Source organism: Capra hircus, chromosome 7 (genome assembly GCF_001704415.2).
Source record: "Capra hircus breed San Clemente chromosome 7, ASM170441v1, whole genome shotgun sequence".
Lineage (NCBI taxonomy): Eukaryota > Metazoa > Chordata > Mammalia > Artiodactyla > Bovidae > Capra > Capra hircus.
In genome coordinates this window covers 41,413,697-41,433,498 of record NC_030814.1, presented here as the reverse complement: position 1 = coordinate 41,433,498, position 19,802 = coordinate 41,413,697, and the positions used below count along the sequence as shown (strand labels likewise).

Genomic DNA, 19,802 nt, shown 5'->3' with positions numbered 1-19,802 from the left:
ACTTTAGTAGGAGTCAGAAGCCCCCAAAGGACAGAGCTAGCCCTTGGCAAAATCAGGAAGTTAAGGAAGTTTTGTGGGAGGGAATATTCAGCCTTTTCTTTACCCCTATCTGTTATTCCACCCCCACCTTCTCAAGACCTACTCATAAAAAAAGGTTTTATATCAGTTCTTTACATTTTATTGAGGTTTCATATCTGTGGGAGGTTTGTGTGCTAAGCCTTCTTTCTAATGAAGAAGCCCTGTCTCATTTCAGGTGTTTGTTATGGTTTTTTTTTTTCTTTTCTTTTTTAAATAAAGGTAATACCTGCAGAAGATTTTTAAGAATAAAATATGTCTTTCAGTTTTTTCTACTTAGTCATTCCAGTTCCTACATCCCTAAAACCTGGAGAAGCAATCAATTAATAGTGCATTTTCTAAAGATAACTTAATCTCTACCTTCTAGATACAATTCTTGTGTATCTTCTAGAGATAATCTCTCTCTAGTGGCAGCATAGTCTAATGAGTGGCAGCATAGTCTATTCACATGATGTTTTTTTACTTAGTACATACAGAGCTGCATCCTTTTATTCAGCTTATGGAGTTCCAATGTATGCGTGAACCAGAATTACCTTAACTGCTAGGATTTATTGAAGGATTTATGGGTTGTTATTGCTCTAACAATGCTGTAATAAATATCCTTGTAAATCTACTTGGCCAAATACAAAGGTAGGACACATCCCTAAGCAGTAGAATGGATGGGTCCAATGATAGGTACACTTAAAATTCTGCTATCTCCAAACTGCTTTCCATTGGGGTTGTACACATCTGTTCCCCCACATGTATAATATGTTTTTCTCCACAACTATATTACTATTGTTCTTGTTACAGTATTATCATTCCAACTTATCATATTAATTCTTCAGTCTCTGCCAATACGATACATGAAAAAAAAAAATCCCATCTCATAGTTGACACTTTGCTCACAGCTCTATCCTCCACCTGTTTTATTGGATTATTCTTATCCATTCACTCACTGTGAGAATTTAAAGCATCAAGATACTAGGAAGAACACTGTCTACTGCCTCCTACTGAAAGTCTACCTTGAGGCAAGGGGATTTAAAAAGGTAATATCTGGAGATGCTCTTTTAAAGCCTGATTCTAAGCAATCCAGAGTGTCTGAAGGGGGAGGCTGGCTAGGAAGCAGTGGAGCGGCAGGAGGGTGGTCCGCTCCCTGGGGAGCGCCTTACCAGGGCCCCACAGCTGCTGGCACTGCTCCTGGTAGGTGAGGCACATGCCATTGTAGCAGTAAGCCTGGCCGTCCTCACAAGGGGTGCCGTCCATCTGGTAGAAGTTGGTGGGGCACTGGGGGGACTTGCCCGTGCAGAACTCCGGGAGGTCGCACTGCCGGGCCTGTTCACGGCACAGTGTGCCCGGGGCCAACAGCTGAGCCGAGGAACAAGAAAGGGGGATAAAGTCAACCTCCCACCTGTCCTCAATCCTCCCAGCAAGGGCTCATGAGCATCACTCCCATGGAACAGAATTTCCCCTTAGCATTATTTCAGAGCACTTTTCATATGACCTCACTAGCTTAAACCACCATAAATCATCTAACAGGAAACATCTAACACTTAGTTTCAAGGTGGTTTTACAAATGTTAACTCTACATAGCAGTCTTAAGAATCATGTAAGAAATAATATTTATGCAACTATTTACAGTTCACTAAGTGCTTTAGTAATAACAGCTTATTTTATGGAGCTCCTACTTAAATGCCCAGTACAAATAATATTTCATTTAATCTTCAGGACAGTCCTATATAATATAATTATCCTTGTTTTATAGATGATGAAATCTGAGGCATGTCTTCAAAGCCTCATGGTTAGTAAGTGGCAGAAGAGCAAAGCCCACTGGTATATATGTACAGACACGCGCACACACACACACACACACAAACTAGCATTCATGCATCTTTGAAGTCACAAGCACTCTGGCAATAATACACCCACATTACTGAGTCAAGCTCCAGGCCAAGTATGTTGCACATGTTCATCTCATGAGATCCTCACAATGTCCATGAGCTAGATACTGCTATTTGCCCCATTCTGCAGGTGAAATAACCTGATCAAACAGCACACCTTGGGCAACTGGTAAAGTCTGAGTTTCTGTTCGAGTCTTCCAGCCTCCCTGGGTGGGGTCAGTGTTATTAGTACTCTTCCCATCTTACAGATAAAGAACTCAGGCTTGGATGGGTAATAGGCTGCCCCCGATCACACACACGGCTGGAAATGAAGATCTCAGACTTCAGGGCTCATCTTTTCCCACATACTTCTCTGCAGGGAAACCCTTTCCAAGATCCAAGCTGAAATCCTTAGACCCGTAGACGAGTGCTCTCCACGTTCATTCTCAGGCCTCAGCCTGAGACCCTGACCTGACACAGCAGAGCCTCTCTGAGGGATGCCGGGTCTGTCTTAAATGAAACAGATGGCATGGGAGTTCCCCTGAACAGGCAAAGAGACCTATGTCTGAGAACAGCACCCTGCCACACTCCTGGGTGCCTCCATACCACCCACGAGGGATCCCAGGAGGGAAGGTGGGAGCGGGCCAGCTGAGCAGCTTGCTGACAGTCTCAGAGCAAGGGTGGCCTCAGATGCATTTCCCCACCCAAGAGCAGATTGGAGGGGAAAAAGACTCACCAACCCTGGAGCCAGTCTGCCTGGGTTCAAATCCCAGCCCCTTAGGCCGCAGACCTCTGTTCATGCACTTTCTCATGCGTGCATAAGGATAATAACCCTCTCGTGGTTATTGCTAGAAGCTCATGCTAGAAAGAATGTTCTAACAAAGCACTTCAACAGTATGGGGAACATAATGAGCCCTGAGCACAGTCCACGATCTGATCTAAAACCCTGGGACCAGATGGGCCCCAGACTTCACAGATTTGAGAGAGCAGACATTACACAGATGTACATACATATGTATATGTGTATATCTCTCTATATATACATACACATGACATATGTATATTACATAACCCAGCATCAAGGCCTAGGATTATATGTTATAATCAAACACACTAATGTTTTTGCAATGAAATACACTATTTGCTTTAAGTGTGATTTTTTAAAAAGACTATAATTAGATCCATGTCAATTCAAATCCAATTTTGCCACCAAATGAGTTAAAAAAAAATTTTTTTTTCAGTTTTTAGAACTTCCTGAATTTCAGAATTGTAGATAAGAGAATGCAGACCTATAGTAACATTAGTGGTAAAAATGGTGTGCTCTTCCAATCAATACTAAGAATGTGGGCTCCAGAGTCAGAGAAACCAGGTTCAGCCCCCTCCTCACTGTTTAACCCTGGAGAAGTCACTTATACCCTCTGAGCCTCAGTCTCTGCATCTTGAGGATATTAACATAAACCCCATAGGTGTTCTATAAGGACTGAATGAAATGACACACATAACATTCTCTGCACTGTGCCTGGCACCTAACAAGCAATCCCTTAATGTTAATCAAAACTGTGATGAGAAATATTATGAACGCCAAATAAAATCAAGCCTACTCTCTCTGGACATTTTTTTTTTTTTTAAACAATTTCCCACTTTCCAGGAGGCCCATACAGCCTTCTGGGATAGTCTGAACTCAGTGAGGTCAAATATAGAAAAAGGGAAAGTTTGTTCAAAGGCTCTTTCTGGCTCCATGTTTCTGAAACTTTGACACCACCGCTTCCCCAGGACTGAGGCTGAATCCTGGCCATCAGCCCCTGCAGAGCCTCGGACTGTCAGGTCAGAACCCTGGGCGGGGCGGGCCCCTTACCTTACAGCGGTGGCAGCAGGAGCCATGCGCACACTCGGCCCCCTCTCTCAGGGTGCAATTAGCGGCATTGCAGCAGGGGTTATCACATTCCTGGGGAGGCAGCGAGAGGGGCGTGAGCCTCAGAGGCAGCAGGGCAGAGAGACGGGAGACAAGGCAGGACGAGAGGCCTTTACCCCCTACCCCACCTCATGTGCCCCTGGAACTCTAGCTCCCTGGGAAATCTCTACCCAAAACACTACTTTAAAGCTTTATCATTAAGATAGTATGTATATATTATAAAGAATATACATAAGCAGAATCATCAGTAACACACAACTTAGACACAACTGCATTTTGACACATTTATAAACATATAGTTATTTTACAAAATCACAATATCCATACCACTTTTAAACTTAACACACTACCCCCACTTTTCCTTGTAATCATGGATTCTTCTAAAATGTGATTTTTAGCATAGTACTACATTATAAGGAAATGTCATGATTTGTTTTTCTCATCCCCAATCCAACATCCAGAGACCATGTCTTCCTGGGATCCAGGCAGACCCGTGTTCCTCCCCTTCTAGAGCACCAGGCATCTTCCCACCCCAAGGCACAGCTCTCCTACTAGCTAAAGTGTGCCTTCCCCTCCTCGTGCCCCTCGCTAACTCCTACCTCAGCCTTCGAGTATAGGATCAGAGTCTACCCCCACCTGAGTAGGGCAGCTCCCCTCATATTACATACACTCCTAGCATCATGCTATTGGCTCTCCTAGTATTTACCACAGTTGTATTTATACATTTTTGCAGCTATTTGGTCAATGTGTGTTTCTGGCTTTGGACTATATACCCCATAAGGACAGGGACCACGTCTATTTTTTTCTACCTATTTATTTTCCTATCCCTGGGACATGACCTAGTATCACATACTCATTTGTTGAAGGAGAAACTGCTCTGAATATAAGCCATTGGCCAAGCCCACTCATAGGAGTGGGCCCCTCAACCTCACTGGGCCCTCCATGATAATACAACTCTGTCCTTTCTGAAGGGTCTGGGCTGATCTCTCTGAACTCATGCTGGTGCAGGTGGGAAGCCTTTAAATGGTTCTTGTTTTATTAAAGTTACGTGCTGGCATTTAAAAAAAGTCAAACCATAGAGAAGATTAAAACAGCAAATAGTCTTTGCCCACATATATAGACCATCAATCTCATCCCCAGAGTTTATTCTAAATCCATAGACTACTGACACATTCTCCCACAAACTGTTCTGCACGTTAACGTTCATATTTTCACGCTTCATAAAATAGATATGAAACTATCCAGTTCTGTTTTCTGCAGAACCACTAGCATCTGTTAGAAGTGACAGAGCTATGATATGCCCACTATATTCATCCTGAAGATCAGAAGGAAGGAAAGGGCTTGTACACCACCAAATCTGCTCTTTCTTCCTCCTAGAAGCCCCTTTCAGACTTGACAGGACTTCCTACATCCCCTTTCAATCATTTCTTCTACAGTTCAAAGAGCATGAGCTTGTTATTTTAAGTATCCTCATAATGCCCAGGTTTAAGTTCACGTATCTGGCTGTGGACAGCCAAGGAGGCCATCTGTAGCTCCACTGGCCAGGACAGTGGTTTCTGGGTAGATCAGATGCTCACAAGGAGAACTCCCCTGCATTTTGGACACAGATACTGTCAACCTCAAACTGGGAGAATCTACATAAATGGTCCAATTTTAAGGCTTACTCCCGATATGTTATTTGTGATGGGGTCTTTGACTGCCACGTGTATGCAGGAAATGCCTATGACTAATTTTCAGATACATGCTCTTTGACCTTGAGATTTGAAGTCACTGTAAATTCTTCCCCTCCCACTAACATGGCATGACACCTTACCTCCTCCTCCCCACAGTCACACTCTTCCCCATCTTCCAGGTACCCATTTCCGCATCTCCGGCCTCCATACAGCGTCCTGGTGTCTGGCATGTTGGAGAGACACATCCCCCCGCCTGACTGCAGATACCTGTCCAGCTCCCTCCTGTTGCATCTGTTGAACACTCTGGGAAAGGGGTGCCTGGGAGGAGAGCCAGGGCGGAATCAGCTGGGGGATCTGAGCACCAAGCTGCCACAATAGCATCAATCCTGCTGCCCATGAGGCTGATTCCAGCTGGATTCAGACCCCCACAGGCCCATGCACATACATTCTGCCCCCTGAGAACATCACCTGTACATTAACTTTCTATGAGCTAAGAAATATTAACTACCACATAATGGTTTTTTTTCCCTTTCTCTCCATGGAGGATTTATTTGAGAATCTGAAGCAAAGATTTCAGCCCTTTCCATGAATGAGTTGCAATAAATAAAGGATAACTAATATGTTACAATAGGTCTCTTGAGCCTTAGAGTGGAATAAAATTCCAGCCAACCCAAACTTTTCCTGAAGCTGATATTAGATGGAGATTTTCTTAGAACAGAAGACCAGGCCAAAAAAGGCCAAGTTTATGGGTTTAATTTCTTTGTTGGGCCAGTGATCTGATCTCTGCTCTAATGATGCAGGCAGCACTCCAAACTCAACCGCCCAACTCACAAACACATGGCCTGTATCGCAAGAGTGTGAAAGGCCCTGCATCCCGCTATTGGGGAAAAGAATCAGAAGTCATGCACTCCTTGGTGAGAGGTGGGTACCATGATTTGGGTGTACAGAGGAAGAGTTATCCTGATCCCAATTACCTAAACCAAGTGCAGGTTAGACACTGGAGGGTTTCCTTCAGTTGTCAGGAATGTCACAAAAAGCCCGTCACTAAAAATTGTTAAATTACTAAAATGTCTGAACAGTTTAAAACAAATTGTAGTAATTAACATAATTCTCTCAACCACCTGTCTACAAATAAGATTTTTAGATTGAGAGAGAAAGAGGTGGACTTAACAGCGAGCTTGAACCCTGTTCAAACAGCAGAGATTTGAGCACGCACCACAGAGCTGTCTCCTGCATATCAACATCATCCTTTGTGTGACACTTTCTCCACGAAGTGAGGAGAAGACACTGGAACACCAAGAAAGCTGCATCTCCTCTCAGAGACACAGCAACACGACTCCCTGAGCAGCATGAGCCGGCCCTAGTGGCTTTCCGTAGGAGGAACACAAGCTCCCACCGTGATGCCTTCTGAAGAGTGACTCGGGTCCCTGAAGAACCTGGTGCTCTCTGCTGTGTGAGTCCAGACACTGACTCTAAGTCCTCTGAAGCAACTTGAGAGTTCTCTTTAAAAGGCTCTGGTTTAAAGACCCCTCAGAACTACAGTGAGATGGAGCTGCCTTGTCCCTGTTCCTTGTGGTAAATGCAGCCTGCAAAACCCCTGAGGAGTCACCGTGGGGTGTGGGGTTGCTGTCCTTCCTTCTCCTTGTTCTGGAGGCAACATCAGCACTTCCAGGCCTAGGCGTGACAGCCCTGATCACACTTCCTTCACATGAAGGGATGAAGGGTTATGGCTGTTATAAATGGGTTCTCAGCAAAAAATCGTGAAGTGGAAAAGACACATGTGTTCAGACCAATTTTACAGCTGAAGACCACTGAAGCAGAAATTAAGTGAATCTCGGGTTTCATCAGCTTCCCTGGTGGCTTAGTGGTAAAGATTCCACCTGCCAATGCCAGAGATGCAGGTTCCACCCCAAGGTTGGGAAGACCCCCTTGGAGAAGGAAACGGCAACCCACTCCAGAATTCTTGTCTGGGAAATCCCATGGACAGAGAAGACTAGTGGGCTACAGTCCATGGGGTTACAAAGAGTTGGACTAAACAACAACAACAGGTTCTACCACACCAAAGTTTCCGCTAGAAACCTGCGCTGCTTCCAACATTTGTTTTCTTTGTCTTCTTCCCCTTCTCTCTTCAAGGCATGTGTCAGAAGTATAACAGAGGCTCCCTGGGCCAGGAGCAACACTTGGGCTGCACTGGCCTGTCGCACTCTGCCCTCCTCCCTGTACTCAGCTTCCCGCTTGACTCACCCGGTGGCCGCAGCCATGATGCACCCACCGTCAGCCGCGCTGGCTGAGCAACAATCCGCGGAATCGTGGCTCATGCCGAAGTTGTGACCCATCTCATGGGCCATGGTGGCAGCCACGCCGATGGCATTCTCGGAGTGGTCCTGCTCGGGGAGAGAGCTCAGGTCAAAGACAGCAGCCCTCTGCAGCCCTGCCTTTTCCTTAGCCAAGCTCTCCACTGATAACACAATTGCTGGGTACACAGGCTCAGGGACTAAAGTCCATGATCTTAAGTACCCTGCAGCATTTGTCAGTAAGCACAGGTCACAGAGAGGTTGGCAGATAAATGCCCAGCAGCCTCCTTGCTGTCTACTTCACAGGCCAGAAATGAATAGCACAAACATTCTCACAAACTCAGAGAGAATGTCAAAAGAAGGCAATAATTTCCTAACTGTGACTTTGAGACAGGCTCTTGCTCCATGAAGATACACAGAACAACCCAAGGCTTGAAATAAAATCATTTTTATCTCTGTATCTTAAAATTTGTCAGCCCTGGTCTGGACCATATAAGAGATGTAGTGATGTATGATTCATGTAATTGCTTCAGGGTTCTCCTGAGTTTGAGAACTGGGGATAAATGACAATAAATGAAAACTCATCCCTTAGTACCTCCATCTCTTAGAACTTAATACCTTCATTTAAAAAAAAAAACTTCCCTTCTTTATATCCAACCTTTTTTCCTGTAATACTTCATACACAATTATTGTTAGAAGATGACCTCCTATTTTGTAGGGCAGTTTTCTACTTTCTACGGCATTAATAATGGCTTGAGACTCACCATGTTGACTCCTCCAGACTGGTACACAGAGCACATGGCCATGAGGGGGGCCAGGCCAATGGTGGTGCCATGAAAGGACATGCCCCTGCGGGAAGGGAGGAGAGGTGACTAGGGTAGGGGCTGAGAGGGCTGCTCCCACGTGCCCAGAAGCCATCATGGCCTTCCTCGGCCCTGCTGACATTCCCAGATCATTCCCAAGGGGAGAGGTTCTGCTACTCTAAGCCAACGTAACAATTCCCAGGTCACCACACCTCTCTATTCTTCTCACCTACTCTCTAACTGCTCTAGACAAACAGAAAAGAAAGCAAAAGGTCACTTCTTCCCACAGTACGGCCATAATCCCATCCCCTGGAAGGAAATGGGCAGGGCTTGCAAAGCTGCATCCCATTCCTGCTAGAGAGGAAAAGGTCAGAGGGTGGGGATGAGGGAAGGGTGGCACAGATTCTACTGCTGAAGTGAATCATGCCCACTTCCGCCAGCTGCCAAGGTCCCCCGCCATATCCCTGGCTCTGTGGTATGTGTACGGCAGGGGACGGGGTCGGGGGAAGGGGGGAGGCCGGTGCGGTCAGGGCAGCAGCTGTGGGCGCTGATGTTTCTCTGCTGAATCACTCTGGGGCCAAGGAAACAGCTGTGTCCCATAGGGATAGAGTGCAGCTGGGTGTGAGGATGAGCTGTTTCTGCCTTTGTTTTGTGACTGTGACCCTAATCTGCAACAGCCAGCTACATTCCCCTAGTTTAATACACTCTTTTCTCATCTGTCTGCATCCAGCACAGGGGCAAAGGAATGAATCAAATACCGGTGTTTTCATGCATGCCACAAACCATGAAATTTATTTAAAGGATCTACATGGAAATTCATTACGTCATGCTTTCGTATCTCTGTGTTTGCCTTCTTATATAGTCCATGACATCTCAGAGAGCCAAGACTATCTTATTTATTTTGGGATCATGAGAACTTAGCTTAGAATCAGACACACAGCGGGTGCTTAACACATGTTTGCTGAATTCAATGCAGATTTATCTTTAGAAGAATAATTTGCAAAAAAAAAAAAAAATACATGCAAATCTCTAGGAAGCCCTATTGATTGTCTGATAAACTCAGACATGGCACTGAGGAAGTTATACTGGAAACTGGATTCTAGGTCTTGCCCAAAGCAGGACACCAGACTTTCAAAGATCAGGCCAAAGCTTTGGTAATCAAAGACTCTTCCTAGGTAAGTGTGTCATCAAGAAATAAGAACTTAGGTTTTGGGTAGAGCTATTTCCTCGGTCTCTTTTAAAGTGGAAACAAAGGTTTAAATGATTGTTGTTTCAGAGATATTTAGGGAACAGGAAAAAATGGCTTTATTATTTATGTGCTTTTTGTTGTAACTTCCTCAGAATACCTTTGGAAGTCAGCACTAATAAATACCAGATTGCCATCATGGGGGACTGTCACGGGCCGCCATGACCCCCATCAGTTTCTGCTCTTTTCTTTCTGGGATTGAACAAACTCCAACACAACCACTCTCTCCCCACCATGTCTCCCTCCCCTCAAACGCGCTATTCCTGCATCATCTGCCACTTGACTACCTCGCAGTTGGCCCTGAGACCCTGGGAATGACATGAGGACAAGCTGGGGAGGCCCCTCTCCTGGGCCTGCATGGGGAGATCCACTCCTGCACTAGAAACGCCATGAAGATCAGAGTGAGCCCCTTAGAAAGTCTGTTTCAACGCGGCCATGACGAACAGTCAGTCACTTCCCAAACACACAGCCAGTTGATTCAGAGACTCAGCTAAATATGTCTAAGGCACTAATTTTCTAATTTGGGTTGTAAACACTTCTTGGAATTGTTATGACTCGGGCTTTTTAGTATTTTCCTGAATATACTGGGCACAGAGCACATGCCTGAGGAATATTTGGTTACTGGAATGGAGAGTCAGGATAGCTTAGTCCAGCCAACTGTCAACACTGGGGAGAAAGGACAGACGGCACATGCACTGGGGGCAGGGGCTTTGCAGCCAAGGGCAAGGCAACACACATGGAAAAGGCTATTTACGTGATTAACTGCGCGTTGTCATGGTTCTTCCGGGTGAGCAGCTTGCGCCTCCAGCTCAGAAATGACCAGAGGGTAGAGTACGGGTTCTCTGAAACTTCACACATGTTCCCATGAGTCCACACTTCCAAGCCCACAAGGGCAATCCGGATATTCAAGGATCGATAAAACTGAAAACACACACGGAAAAGTCACAGCGTCATCTGTCGGCACCACCTGAGAATATGAACCCCTTCCCAGCAAAAGTGCTCGGAGCTCAGATTCCAGATTTCTCTTCTCTACCTGCCTCCAGGGGAGGAGGGAACAGGTGTTGCTCTTCAGATTTCTCAGAAGGGGAACATCCTGAGAGAGGCACAACATCCTGAGAGAGGCTCAACATCCTGAGAGAGGCTCTGCCTCTGGTAGTAGAGCTGGGATGACTTAGCTTAGAGAAATGAAGACTGAGTCAGGACACAGGGTTGCTTTGAGACATGCACAGGGCTCTTAGTGGAGAAAGGGGCAGCACTATTACACATGAGCCTAAACTGGGGCTCAGTTAATAGGTAAGACAGACAGGAAGATACATTTCATTTTAAATTAGGAAGAAACTTTCAAAGCTGCTCAAGAGCTAAGCCTCACTGTCATCTGTAACAAGTACCCTTGGCTCATGTGTCTGGTACAATCACCCCACCCAATTCCTTTCACGGCCCTTATTTTTATATATGTCTAAAAAGTTCTCTTGTATATGAATATTTAAAACAACTTTATTAAGGTGTAATTTATACATCATAGAATCCACCCACTTTAAGGGTAATATTTTTTAGTAAATTTACCAAGTTGTAAAGTGATCACCATAATCCAATTTTAGAGTATTTTCATCATACGAACAAGAAACCTTATGTCCATTTACTATCATTGCCCGTTTTCACCCCTAGACCGGGGTAATCACTAATCTACTTTCTATCTCCACAGATTTGCCTTTTCTGGATATAGCCTATAAATGGAATTATATAATACGTGGTCCTGTGTGTCTTCTTTCATTTAGCATGTTCTGAGTCTCATCCATCTTGCTGTCTATATCATTCTGCCACTTCTTATTGCTGACCAGTATTCCATGCCGTGGATATACCAAATTGTATATGACTTTACTGAAAGGTGTCTCCCACTCATTTTGGAAGTAAATGGGTATAAAATGATAATATATACACATAGATGTGCTTACTCTCAAAATTTCCTTCCCCATCACTGGAAGTTCTCGGGTTTTGTAAAGGATACCACAAACAGGTTGTAAGCACGAGGCTGTAAACGTCCCAGATAATCCTCATGATTTTACGCAATCCAGAGATACTGAAATTCTATAAATGAGACCTGATTCTTGGGCTCCTAATGCTAGAGCTATATCTAACCTTTATTACACAGTATCTTTCATCTCACGCACACATAGCAGGAAGAAGGTTTTCTTTAAAGCTAAGTACTGGAAGGTATATATACCAGAAATTCCCTGACTGGCCAAGCCCTAGAGAATACTGAGGCAGCAACTTAAAAAAAAAAAAGTCATCATGGGGACTTTCCTGGTGGCTCAGTGGTTAACGCAAGGCGGGCACGGGTTCGATCCCTGGTCAGTGAACTAAGATGCTGCATGCCTTATGCTTTGGCCTAAAAAAAAAGTCATCACAGCCAAACCTAGGTCATATAAGCAGGAGATGTCGTCTCAATCCAAAAGTGGCAGGTACAGCCCCTGGTAAAAATCACAATCGTAGCAACAGTGTTTATCAACTACTTCCTACATATTAAGGACCGAGGCTTAGAGAAGCTCAGTAACTTTCTGAATTCTCAGCAGGAAGCTGGCAGAGTTGGGACGAAGACTTGGATTATTAGACCTCAGAGTCTACTCATGACCCTACATGAAGTGCTGCCCTATTTACCCATCCAGAGAATCGACTTGCCCCTAGGAAATTGTGGTGTAAATGGTCTCCAGATCCAGCAAAATATCAGTTGATTTCAATGGAAACTGTGATTTTCCTGTTTTGTGCCAGGTCAATCATTCCAGAAAATGAAGGGTTTGGATTCCAATTCAAACTTGCTTCACTAGGGAGCTTTTCAAGGACTTGACTTGGCTTTTTCACAGGGAAGGAAAAACATTCTAGACTGGGTTCATGATTCGGCAAATGAGTCCAGTGCATTCCAGTTTTAGTTCCATAACAGTTCAGTTCAAGGAGCTGGGTCAGCAAGCCCGAGAGAAATGGGCTTGCCTGTCCTCACCCCAGCCAGGGGTGACTAACCTCAGCTGAAGATGAGAGAATCAAGGCTGCTTCACAAAACAAACCAGCAGGCAAGGTTGGGGACTTCCAGCAAGGATGGGGGCTGGCTAGTGCCTCTCTTCTCCTTCCACTTTTCACCAGCACCCCTAATTCTAACACCCGGACCAGCTGCAGAGTCCACAAAGGAAACCTAGCCAAGTCTCCCACCTGCAGCGTCTCCAGAACAATAGCCGTCACGTGGGTGATAACAGGGTCTACCCCAGGGAAACAGCTTTTCTTATTTTCCCAGATGCTGAGTGTTTGGGTTGTGGGATCATTTCAATGTGATTGTTGAGGAGTTGAAGGCGGGAGAGAGGACTGGACTGGGTCCCTGGAGTGCTCCCTTCCAGGAAATGCCAGTGTTTGTGTTTAACTTTCACCTGTCAAGGACCATCACTTCCAGAGTCATCTAAAGCAAAAACAGAGGGCATAGACCCTCCCATCCAATGAATCCAGAACACTACCAAATTTGCTTGTAAATCCCTAAAAATATTGAAGTTCTCTTCTTTATCCTCCAATATTTAAAAAAAATGATTCCCCCTTCAGACTTGGGATCCATGAATCCCTAGCAGACCAAGAGTTAAGCCTCAGACATTTCCTGAGTGCCCTGAGACTGTATAATAAATGTGATCAGATTCTCAGAGACCTGCAATACCAAATGATTACAATCTACTTTTAAAAACTATTTACTACTTGCCTACCAAGACGTCACTGTCATTCTAGGTTACCTCTTTTACTTCATTTTGCATTCTTTCATATAAACAAAGTATTTCCAAATCCCAGACCAGCCTATTCTAGTCAAATTAAAGAATTTGGGTATTTCCTAACAGCATGTTTTAAAAGAGCCTGACCTAGAAAAGTTAACCCTCTGCTCAGCCTTTCTAAGAGACAAAACCAAATAATTTTAGAACTGTTTAACAGGCGGAGATGACACAGATTGACCCCAAGCAATCCACTCCTCAACTTTAAGGCAGGGATGAGGGGGAGGGTCTCAGAGGACAGTGCTCTGGGTCCTCAGCCCTGCTTCAGCTTTGAAGAGTCTGTTTTCCTCAGACTTTTATATTAGACGTTGGAAAAAGGAGCCCACTGGAAAAACACAAATAATCAAAAGCTATTGGTTTAAATCAACCCTATTTTGTAAATTAAAATACAAAACCACAACCCAAACAAGACAAGTTACTTGGCTAGGTCCATGCAGCTGATGACTTGTCGTGAGCACCGAACCCCTGCAGCATCACTACTGCCTCCTGGAAGCTGTCAGGGCAGCCGCTCCAGGAAGAGGCAGGTCAGCTCCTGCTGGGCAGCTCCGCTAAGGTGCTGGCACCTTTCCCACAAGTACACACCTGGTCTCACCTTATCAACATAATTGGCGATCTCCATAAGCTTGTGTCTGGTGGCATCTTGGTCCCGGCCGTTCTTCTGAAACTAAATGGGGCAAGCAGAACTAGGTGAGAACCCAGAATCCTTCCCAGGACCCCACGTGTGTCTCATTACTTGTCTGTGAATTCCTTCACTTTCTCCCATCTTCTGTGAGCAGTCATTTCCTTAGGATTATCTCCCTTTGACAGCTCAGCGAAGGCAGAACCTGAGTCACATCCATCCTGGTATCTCCAGATAACAGTTCAGTTCCGGGCATACAGTAGGCATGCAGTAGCTGTGTAGTGAACTGAACTGTCTTCCTCCAGGTTGACCCTGTTCTCCTCTCCCCCTAATTACAAGGCCTTCTGCAAACTCCCACTGTGGCTTAGAAGAGGGACCAATCCAGTCCTTGCCACAGTCATTTCCCCAGCATGGAGCCACCATCACAGGGATCACCCAAGGACTCCATGCAGGTAATGGTCAACAGGGTCAAATAGTTGCTGAACACCCACAGTGTGCAAGGCACTGCACTTGGTGATGGGTAGGGCTCAAAGTATGAGGTCCTGGCCCTCACCTTGAAGGAGCTTCAGCTAGAACACAGAAGGGATCAGAAATAACAACGAAGGCAGATTTTGTATTTAAGGAGTATCAAATTGAAATGGGCTGAGAAAACCTGCACAGAAATAACTGCAACAAGAGGCCACGTGAATGACACAAAATGAGTGCTAGCAATGAGGATCATAAGATCCTGGCAAACAGGCTTCATCTGGCTCATCACTCAGATCAACTGAAGTGCCTTCCACAGTGAGAAGGATTCTGAGGCTGCAAAGGGCTCAACAGGAAAGAGTGCTGTACTCGATCAGAAATGTCTGCCACAGGTACCCGGAGGAGCACATTTCCATAGGTAGCCTCACATTCACCATGCCTGCTTCAAAAGAATATATCATGTTCAGTTGCAATGATGAAGGAATGCTTCATGGCATAAAGATAAGATTTGCCACAACTGCAGCCTAAATTTGAAAAGAATAGGTATGTCCCACACACTGCTGTGGTAACACAGAATTACTGTGTTACTATCTGAATTACTCTGGATATACATGAATATATGTTACTTCAAACCTTCACATCCTTCCTCCACAAAATCCCACAAGAATATTCAAGAACAAAAAGAACAGACACCCTGGGGTATTTGTCTGGATAGGGGGGTGTCTCAGCAAACAAACAGGGAGAAACCTGTTTCCTTTTCTCCCGCTGCTTTGGGACCCTCCTGGGCCTCCATCAGAATGGCAACCAACTCATTTTCATGACTGCTTTTTACACAGTTAAAGTCCATGTAAGACTGTGGGACTGAGACCTTTCCAAGGTGTCAATCCTGAAGCTTCTCTTTACAGAGTCACTGCATTTCTAAACTGGTCTCACTGCACAGCAAGCGTTGCAGCATTTACTGAATACTCCTTAGAACATCAGAGGCAGACTTCATTGTCTTTCAAATATATTAACCCTATCTTCAAACAGCTACCTGATAATACCACCACAGTTTAAGGAAAGTATCATGCTGTCCTGAAGAGCTTCAGGCAGGAGTCAGTCAACTTTGTTTTTTGTAAATGGCCAGGTTGTTAACATTGTAGGCTTTGCAGTCATACTATCTCTACCAGAAGCACTCAAATCAGCCACTCTAGCTCAAAAGTAATCATGGACAATACATGCATGGATGTGTTTCAGAAAAATTTATAAAACCCTGGAGTGGGCTGGATCTGGCCATGGGCTATAGCTTACAGACCTCTGACATAAAGAAAACAGTGCCTCCCCTTCACACTTTCTGGGTGGACACAGACACTGCAATACAGTGCATCGGCTGGTCTTTCCCAGCTGGCCCACGTCCCGTCTGTGTCTTGAAAGTCCTTGGCACACCTGTTCTCACAGCTACCCTGTCTCCTACAACATCCCATCTTGCTCTTCCTCTGCCTAGGTATCCCGCTTTACTGAGGAATGAATAAGCTGAAAACCACTCCAGGGAACTTCCCTGGCAGTTCAGTGGTTAAAACTCTGGGCTTCCAAAGCAGGAGGAGCAAGTTCGATACCTGGTCAGGGAACTAAGATTTGACATGCTGTACTGCGTAGTCAAAAATAAAATAAAAAGCTTAAAAAAAAAAGTACCTGCTCTTTCTAAAAACAAATAAACAAAAAACAAAACAAAAAAGCAAAAGACAAACCACTCCAAGTGCTCCAAACTAGGCCCAGGGAGCTGCTTGATCATTTTTTCTGCTACAAACCCTCTCTCCAGGCAGTAACGCCATCCTTGTCTCTATTCCCGATGCCGAGTTCAGAGCCCAGGAGAAGCCTGGCCTGTCTCAGCACCAGGTTATAAATCACAGATAAGGTAGCCTGCCCTGTCCCTGTCTTTCCATCCTTTCAGATTAACTCATTGTCAGGAATACATTGCTGCCTGTGGAGGATATGAGGCCACTTGGACAGGGAGTGGGGGAAGAGGAAGTGACGGGGCAGGGATTTGTGAGCCTGTGGGCCCAGCCTGGCCTCTCATATCCTCCACTCACCGTTGTCATAAATCAGCCAAAGCAGGGACCTGGGAAATTAGCACAGAGCCTATCCACCATCCACAGAGCGGCAAGAATCATGGCCTGTGGCAACACCTGCGAGGCTCCTCCTAGTGGAGGTGCTGTCTTCTAGAACAGGAGACAGTTTTCCAGGGCACCATAGCCCTGAAAGCATCTGGGGCCGACAGTTTTCCTGTAGGGGTTTTGCTGTGACTCTGGAGGTCAGGAGACTAAAGACCCCAATTAATACCCTGCTCTCACTTCTCCAGCTTCTAGACTCACACTCACTGAAATCTTAAAACCCAGCACCAAGAGTCCTCTGGGGAGACTATAGGGCCAAAGGGCAGCCTCACCCCATCTTTGCTTTAGAGCAGCTGTGTTTCTACACGCTTACCTATTAGGATCCCAGGAGCTGTCATCTGAACAAAGATTCTGCGGCTCAAAACAAAAAGGACACCCCTGGTCCAGTGGCTAAGATGCTGTTCTTCCACTGCAGGTGCCACAAGTCTGATTTCTGACTGGGGAACTAAGATCCCACATGCCACACAGCATGGCCAAAAAATAGGGAAAAAACAAAAAAAAGGTTCGAGACGACCTTATTAGATGACCTTAGGTATAAGAGGGTCCTCACCCCTGCTTCAGCTTGGAGAAGTCTGTTTTCACTGGACTTTTATATTAGACATTGGAAAAGGAAGTCCCACCGGGAAAACAAAAATAATCGAAAGCTACTGATTTAAATCAACCCTAGAGGAGCTCAGCTTTCAACCAGCAACCCTCCCAGGAGAGCAGGTCTATGAGTCAGGGGCCAGGGCCGTTAGCCCCTCCCAGACTGCATAGCTGCGGCTTTCAAATCACCTTTGGCTTTTGCTCCCCATATCACTCCCCCAACCTGCACACACATCAGTCTTTGGAAATGAAAACAAAAGGGAGAAAAAAAAAAAAAAAAAAAAGGCTGCTGGAACAACCAACACCAACATCAATTAAAAAGCAAAACTCCTCTCAAAGCAGAACAAGATGTTCCCTTGGCCTGGAGGGCCCGGCAACTCCTTCTCTGCCCAGTAAACTCGCAGACACTCAAGGGCTGCCTCCAAGACTGGAAGGCCGCTCCCCCAGCATGAAGTCCAATGTTCTCCCCAACCCCATACAGCCTCCAGGACTAACCACCTGAGAATAAGCCTCTGGGGAGCTGTCAGGAACCCATCTTGTAACAGGAGGTAAAGCCGCAGGGCACAACTTCTGAAAGAATGACATAGCCCAAGGACACAACATAAACCGATCAGAATCAAATGGGACCAGAATGGCAGACAAGACTAGACCTTAACCAACAAGTGAAATGACATACCCAGAGGTGACAGTTCCACTGTTAAAAGACCAAAGAGTGGGCGGTGGCCCAAATCCTGGAAATCTCTACCCCCTCCCAAAATAGCTGGAATAACCCTCCCACTCATCAGCATATGAAATTACCCAGCCTGTAAAAACTAATCACACCAAATTTCAGGGCAGCATTCGCCCTCTGTGATGCCCCACACTCTGTCTGTAGAATGTGCTTCTCTCTGCATCTGAATAAAACCACTTCTCACCTATCACTTTGTCTCTCACTGAATTCTTTCTGTGATGAGACATCAAGAATCTGAGCTTCAGTGGGTCCTGAAACCAGGTACTGTGGGTTTTGGCTGGGTTTGAGTCCCAAGCAGGGCTTTGGCTGGGTTCGAGTCCCAGCCGTGTGGGTTTAAGTCCCAAACTGGATTTTGTCTGGGTTCGAGTCCCAGCCTGAGGTAAAAGGTTTCAATCTGGATGGAGTGTGACAGACGGGAGTTTCATGAACGCTGTCAAAGGGAGCCCCAGGTGAACTGCAACGTTAGAACTAGGGAGCGATCAGTTCACCTCACTTTCTACACCTGAAAGATACGTCAGTTATGTGGTTGAGCTACTACACAGAGTGAGAATGAGGTAAAATACGGCTAACTTAGGCAAACCTGGGGTCTGACCTCACTCTTCAGGAGTCAGCTTCAACACCACCACCTCAGGAAGGTTTCCCCCAGTTTCCAAGACCACGCTGCTACTGCTGCTGCTAAGTCACTTCAGTCATGTCCGACTTTGTACAACCCCATAGACAGCAGCCCACTAGGCTCCTCTGTCCTTGGGATTCTCCAGGCAAGAATACTGGAGTGGGGTGCCATTGCCTTCTCCAATGCATGAAAGTAAAAAGTGAAAGTGAAGTTGCTCAGTCGTGTCCAACTCCTAGCGACCCCATGGACTGCAGCCCACCAGGCTCCTCCGTCTATGGGACTTTCCAGGCAAGAGCGCTGGTGTGGGGTGCCACTGCCTTCTCCTATGCGTGAAAGTGAAGTTGCTCAGTCATGCCCAACTCCTAGCAACCCCATGGACTGCAGCCCACCAGGCTCCTCTGTCCATGGGACTTTCCAGGCAAGAGTACTGGCGTGGGCTGCCGTTGCCTTCTCCACGCTGGGCCCCTCATTATCTGTGCTCTAATCCTCTCCAGTGTGCAGTCACCACACTTGGAATCAGAGGGTTTTTGTGCTGCTTCTGTAAACTCTGCCATGTGGGGGGCAGGTTTGCATCTCCGGGATCTAAGCACTGTGCCTGACACATAACAGAGAATCAAGAAATCAATGACTAAATGAAATGAAAGAGTGAGGGAAATGAGTGTTTATTAAATTTTAGAAGCCAAGGCACATGAGAACCTAACTGGAAGAATGTGGAATTAAAGGCCAAACAGCTACTCCTTTAGGTCAGTAATTTTCAAACTTGCCTGTGCACCAGGATCACACAGAGGCTTGTTAAAACATGGATTGTTAGACCCCAGCCCCACACCTGGGGATTCAGAGCATCTGGGTGCAGCCCCTGAATCTGTATGGTCACAAGTCCCTGGGTGCTGCTCATGCTGCTGGGCTAGGGACCACATTCAGGGAACTCCGGCTTAGGTACTCATTCGGCATGATTATAACATGATTATAAAAATGGACCACATGTTG

At 45.7% G+C, this 19,802-nt stretch overlaps 1 protein-coding gene across 1 annotated transcript in view; it reads right to left on the bottom strand.

Moving 5' to 3' along the window:
* ADAM19 (ADAM metallopeptidase domain 19) overlaps positions 1-19,802 on the bottom strand; it is a 94,388-nt gene that overhangs the window by 16,807 nt on the left and 57,779 nt on the right. The window contains exons 8-14 of the mRNA XM_018050109.1: positions 14,246-14,317; positions 10,617-10,783; positions 8,578-8,662; positions 7,764-7,903; positions 5,660-5,837; positions 3,790-3,879; positions 1,227-1,422 (exon numbers count right to left, since the gene is read on the bottom strand). Of these exons, the coding sequence (XP_017905598.1) occupies positions 1,227-1,422; positions 3,790-3,879; positions 5,660-5,837; positions 7,764-7,903; positions 8,578-8,662; positions 10,617-10,783; positions 14,246-14,317 (928 nt within the window). The remainder of the gene's footprint in view (positions 1-1,226; positions 1,423-3,789; positions 3,880-5,659; positions 5,838-7,763; positions 7,904-8,577; positions 8,663-10,616; positions 10,784-14,245; positions 14,318-19,802) is intronic.